The sequence below is a fragment of the Daktulosphaira vitifoliae genome, unplaced genomic scaffold (genome assembly GCF_025091365.1).
Source record: "Daktulosphaira vitifoliae isolate Bord-2020 unplaced genomic scaffold, ASM2509136v1 Scaffold_1, whole genome shotgun sequence".
NCBI classification, from domain to species: Eukaryota; Metazoa; Arthropoda; class Insecta; order Hemiptera; family Phylloxeridae; genus Daktulosphaira; species Daktulosphaira vitifoliae.
The window spans coordinates 63,864,389-63,870,693 of record NW_026099572.1 but is presented as its reverse complement, the minus strand read 5'-3'; the positions used below and the strand labels follow the sequence as shown (position 1 = coordinate 63,870,693).

General features: G+C 26.3%; 1 protein-coding gene across 2 annotated transcripts in view; it reads left to right on the top strand.

Moving 5' to 3' along the window:
* The window catches only part of LOC126896621 (peptidyl-prolyl cis-trans isomerase-like 3), a 210,369-nt gene extending 204,299 nt beyond the window's left edge, over positions 1 to 6,070 (top strand). Inside the window, exons 1-5 of one of the 2 annotated variants that reach the window (XM_050669562.1) lie at positions 3,236 to 3,397; positions 4,325 to 4,399; positions 4,459 to 4,620; positions 5,585 to 5,703; positions 5,776 to 6,070. In XM_050669562.1, the coding sequence (XP_050525519.1) occupies positions 3,395 to 3,397; positions 4,325 to 4,399; positions 4,459 to 4,620; positions 5,585 to 5,703; positions 5,776 to 5,902 (486 nt within the window). In that variant the 5' untranslated portion in view covers positions 3,236 to 3,394 and the 3' untranslated portion in view covers positions 5,903 to 6,070. Of the gene's footprint in view, positions 1 to 3,235; positions 3,398 to 4,323; positions 4,400 to 4,458; positions 4,621 to 5,584; positions 5,704 to 5,775 lie in introns of those variants that run through there. The other variant, XM_050669563.1, reaches the window with a different exon arrangement.
* The last annotated feature ends 235 nt before the right edge of the window (positions 6,071 to 6,305 follow it).

The following is a 6,305-nucleotide window of genomic DNA, read 5'->3' as shown; positions in this document are numbered from 1 at the left end:
TTATGACTAGAGGTCGGATTTATATTCTCTCAAAATCCTTAAAATATGATGTTTTTATGTCACATAAAATAGGCAATATATTCTCTTAATATTCTTTTAAAATACCAAATATATGATGTTTTATGTCCTTAAGTAAGCAAAATATTCTTTGAATATTAAAAAAAAATTCAATTTCAATTTATTTTTTATTAATTTGGTTTTAAATATATTTAATTTAATTAATTTTACAATAACAATTAATTACTATATATTGTTCAATGTGTTCCGGTGTCATTTTAGTACGCCGGTTTGTAAGAATATTTTTGTAGATGCTGAAAGATCGTTCGACATCAACCGATGTTACTGGAGAATATTGCAAGTCGGCTACCATAATCGGTGAATAATTTTCCGGAAGTTGTACTGTGTTATTTCCACTAAGAACTTGTCCAATATTTTTTAAAAATTTGTATCCTTTGTTTTTTTGTTGAAGTTGCAATATTTTTGTTTTTACTACTTCTCCTTTTTCTCCTGGTATCTGTTCAAGTTGTGTAAAAGTGTTTTCAATAATATTTATTATATCAACCAAGGGAGTATTTGATTTTTCCAAACTTTTGATAGTTGTAACAATTTGAAGAAAATTAGTTTTAATAAAAATCAAATCATTTTTTACAGACTGTAGGTGTAATATATTTTTGAATTTTTGAATACTGACTGACGACTTTTATTCACTTAATTTGTCTATAACCTTTTTCAAACACTCAAAATTATCGCAATTAAATACTGCGGCTTTCAGCCAAGTTCCCCATCTAGTTAAAACGGGTTCTGGGGGTAATGGCACATTAGGCAATATTTCTTTGTACACCTGGACATGATATGGCGCTTTTAAAAATACTTTTTTTAGATTACTGATTAATTTATTAACATTTGGAAACATTTCTCTGACCTTCTCTGCAACCCTGTTCATCATGTGAGCTACACACGTAACGTGAATTAAATTTGGGTAGAAAACTTTTAGTGTATCACCGGTTTTTGTCATGTATGGAGCTGCATCCGATAACATTACCAACACTTTTTCGTCATTTCCACCCAACGGCCATAATAATTTTAGTCCATCATTGATAAACCGAGCAACAGTGGAATGATTAGTTTTTTCCAAAACTTTGCATGTCAGGAGAAATGGGCGAGTCGGAGTATTTGATTTTAATATTCCCACCAGTAAATTTGCAACGTAACGACCGTTTGTATCTGTAGTTTCATCTACAGCAAACCAAATATTATTTTCACCAATTTCAGTTTTAATTTTCGTTAAAGTATTATGGTAGCATGGCTCGAGATAATTTTTACGTAACGCACTTTCATCTGGTATATGTTTGCCAGTGTATTTCTCTAAAAATGTACGTAATTGAGGAACTTGCATTTTATACCAAGGAATATTAGCTGCTACTAAGGCTAGACACAAGTGTTTGTTAAAATCATTTAAGTTGTTTTCATTGAGAGTAGCTTCTGATAAAAATAATTGTTTTGATGAAGTATTTAATTTACGTTTTAAACCATTTTTATGGACAGCCGTATGTACATGTTGTGTTACCTGTGATTTTTTTGTGCAAGGAATATTTCTGTCACAAACTTGACAAAAAATTGTTGCACCATTTGTCGTGAAAATCGTTTGTTGGTTATTGTACGACGAAATCCACTGAGCAAATAAACTTTTTAAACTACTTGAAGTTTTTGGCATATTTGTATGTTATAGACTATAATTTATAGTCTATAAAATACAATTACTATAACTTAAGTAATATGAGACGAATGGAAAGACAATATATAAGCAATAATATATCGCACGACTAGTAGACGACGAATAGTCGTGACAGCTTACGAAATAAACGATGTGCTATCGCAATCGATAAGGAATACCTGGAGATTAATTTTTATTAAAACCCAGAAACCCAGAAATAAACCATTTAGTGAACATTGTATTTATTAAAGTGCTGATATGCGTCAAATATGTTCATTATATGCCGATATTACAAAAATATTCTCAAATATTCTCTAATGTGTTAAATATTCTCTAACCCCTAAAATATGCTTTTTTATGCAAAATACATTTTTTCTTGTAAATTCTGTGTTTCATGAATCGTAAAGATTTCTCACTCCCATTTAACTACATAGACTAGAAACAAATATGTAAAATCATAAAAATCCGACCTCTAGTAATAACTAATATTAACGGTAGTTATAGCCATTAGTATTAGAAGAATTATATAATAATAAAAAATTATAATATTAGCATGTCGAAAGACGATAAAAACTATTTTGTCATGCGATTGCATCTAAAGTCGTGATCTTTGCACAATCCTGAGCGTTTAATTATAGTAACAGTGAGTAACTTCAAATATTTTGCATTCAATTGTCTAAAATAGAAACGCTACCGGAAACATTATTAGAATCGTCGGTCACATTTCCATTGGTGATATATATTTATCTGAAACGTTTCTCAGAAGCGTCTCTTGTCGTTAAAGTAGTACTAGAGTAAGTGATTAAGATAAGGATTATTCGTCACCTGCATATTTGTCGGGAATGATTTTTTATTGTGAATTTAAAATTAGGCTTTCTATATAATAAATTATGGTTAAAGGGGATTGGTTATTAAATGATATTATCGATCCTATTAACCGAAAAAATAACAATTAACAGCTTAAACTTGCTAATAGCTGATAAGTTAAAATCATTAGATAATGATTTATGTTCGTCAAACACTAGTAAATCTTTTTTCTATTGTAAATTTCAAATGATTAAAAAAAAGATACATGACCTAAATAACTTAGGAAATTTTATAATCTTGAATTTGGTATATAATTATTGCCTGGACTCGTTTCGGAACTTTTTCAAAAGTACTAAAAACCGAGCACCGGTCGGAGAATATGTATTGTTTAGGACCCCAGATATTGCCCAGGAATTTCTCTCATACGGGTTACTTGGACACTCGAGTACCATTTTTGACTTATGCCATACGATTGGAAATTTTATAAGCTTTTATTTATAATATAATTTTTAAGTGAACACCCTACAAAACTTTGTCAAAAGCTCTGTATAATAAAACATATTTTTTGATCTAAGAAGCGCCTTCTAGCGGTTTATATCCTTTTTGTATCTAATTAGAAATTGCTAACTTCATAGTCGTAAGATAAATACTTATCTTTTTTCAATAAATGTTATCAGCAGACTAATTGATAAATAGGTGAAAAATTCAAATTTTAAACGTTGATATTAATGTTGAGTTTTGTTTAATAATTATTTTAATAAAAATTTTGTTTATTAAATTCTGTATTATAAAGTATCAATAATCGTTTATTTTATATTTATTAATTTTAAATAGACAAATTAAAAATTATAAGAAAGAAAAATACAATAAATTATGGTAATTTTATTTGGATAAAACTTAATAAATAAATTTTTCTTTTAATAATGTTTAAAAAAGTTACAAGAGGTAACACAATTTTTTTTGTTTTAATATTTTAGTAAGTCTTTAGTTTATTTTTGAATTTAGCTTCTATTTTACCCTATCATTTCTAGTTAAATGTAATGCTACAAAATCCTGATGGACAAGAGACATAGACCCCAGGACTTACTTACAAATAAAGTCCAATATTATAAAACCTATAATGGAAAGTCCACTCTCAGTGGACTTTCAGTGTAATATTTGTAGTTCTATTCTACAATAATTAAATGCCTTTACCTATTATATTTTATTCTATTCTGCAATAAATTGAATAGTTTATAAAGAAAAATTGTGTCAAATTACTAAATTGATTGTTATCCTATGAATGAAGCCATATGCTTCTAAGTATTTACCCAGTAATAATTTTTACCAAAAATCAATGAACATACATAAGATTTTTCAATGTAGTGGGCTCAGCCCTTTTCTTGTAATTATTGCTAAAATCATACACTGTTTATAAAAATTATTAGGTATAGAATAACCTATGGGGAGATAATATATAGCCTCATCAGTACTCAATTTATGATACTGCAAAGTATAGCCCAACTTATTGACTTTGTCTCACTGTCTTTCTGTTAAGTTTTATTTATAATATTATTAGTAGAGGTTATGAGTTCTAACTTTGGTTTTTTATCCTAATAAAGACTTGTACTATATTAATATCTTAGTAAGAAATATAAGTGAGATTTATAAACAATTTATCCTTATATTTCATACCCAATGACAAAGATTATAAATATATTTATAGCTTACAACATATATATATATATACTTAATGCATAATGTATATATGTATAGTATATTTTTATTAATAGTCATAATTTTATTTTATTTTCCTATTTTCAGTCTGTTACATTACATACTGACATTGGTGATATAAAAATTGAAATTTTTTGTGAAGAATGCCCTAAAACAGCTGAAGTATTATTTATTTTATTTCAGCCTTTCTCATGTCTAATATAACTTTTTACATTGTTTAGAATTTTTTAGCACTATGTGCTAGTGATTATTATAATGGATCTCTTTTTCATCGAAATATAAAAGGATTCATAGTGCAAACTGGTGATCCTACAAATACAGGGAAAGGAGGTCAATCAATTTGGGGCAGAAAATTTGAAGATGAATTTAAAGAAAATCTAAAGGTATAATAAGTAATAGAATATTGTATAATATAGAGCTTTATACAAAGTATATTAACTAGTATTTTGCTTTTATTGAACTAAAACAATACTTAGCTTCCTATAACTGCATAAATTTTACTATAAATTAATATCATGAATTATTATTATTAAAATAATAATATATTTCTTTAACATGATCAAATAAATTATATAATTATTTTTAATTTATATCAGAAGTCAGCAATAGGCGACTTGCTAAAAATATTTTATCTTTGTAATTTTTTTCTTTAACTACTTAATATAACATATTATGTTTACTAAATAAAGTATATATTGTACTATATTAATTTATTGATTGATGTTTAATTTTTTTGCTGAATCTAAAAACTATCTAGCCTTAATAACTAGTTTAAATTGTATTCTTAAATTTCCATTAATATACTACAACTAAAAAGTATAATGATACATAGTAAATAAATAATTTTCATATATCTCTAGAAAAAAATTGTTTTTTCAATGATTAACGATTTTATAAAATATAGCAACAAATATTACATATTATTATATATCTATTATCAATTCAATTTAATTTAATATATCCTCAAGGATTACAGAAATGACAATCCTACGGACATTAATCATACAGCCAGTTATTTCCCATTTTCGAGACTGATTAGGATAGGTATACCTGCTTACAAACAGCTAATCTTAATAATTTTATTAATATATCATAATTTAAAATGAATTTAAATAAATATTAAGGATTATAAAATTTTATTTTTTCATGCAAAAAAAAAATTTGTTTTTCAAAATTATGACAATTTGTAAAAATAATAATTTGTAATAAAATTTATGCAATTTTTGAAATCTAAATATTGTGCTAGTTGTATAAAATAGTTTATTAATTTTTTTAGTAATTAACTTGTGCATAATAAGTGATTTACTCTGTGTATAAAAATATCTTATACAATTTTAATGATTCCAGCATAAGGAAAGAGGCATAGTATCAATGGCTAATAATGGACCTAATACTAATGCTAGCCAATTTTTTATCACATATTCTGCTCAGCCAAATTTAGATCTTAAATATACTATTTTTGGAAGGTATTTGATAATTTTTCATTGGTATATGTAATTGATATGTACATTTAATAACAAATTTTGTTATTTTTTCAGAATAATTGATGGATATGAAACATTGGATGAGCTTGAGAAACTACCAGTGAACGCTAAAAATTTTAAACCATTAACTGATATTAAAATTCAGTATATAACAATACATGCAAATCCTTTGGCTACATGAATTTCTATAAATATAAAATAAAAGCCTCTTATATAATTTTTTAATAAAATTTTATGCCATGTTTTTATTTTTTATTTACTGCTAATACTAAATGCAGATTATTAGGTCTCACGGAAGAAACTTTTTGAATTTGCTATTTTATGATACATTATAAAGTTTTACCCACTATTACCTTGGTTCATCATTAAATGCCTTATTCTTAGCAATAAAGTTTTAAATTATCTAACAATCTTCTATGAGGCCTCGTTGTTTTCAACCGTGTTCTAACAGGTTTTCTTTAATTAGATCACTGATTTTCACAAGATTATCCCTTCATGCAATATATTTTTCTGTTCCTTCAAGAAGCTGAGAAATGTCCACCACAGTAGGGCTCAGTATTCTGATAAAGATATGTACTATAGAG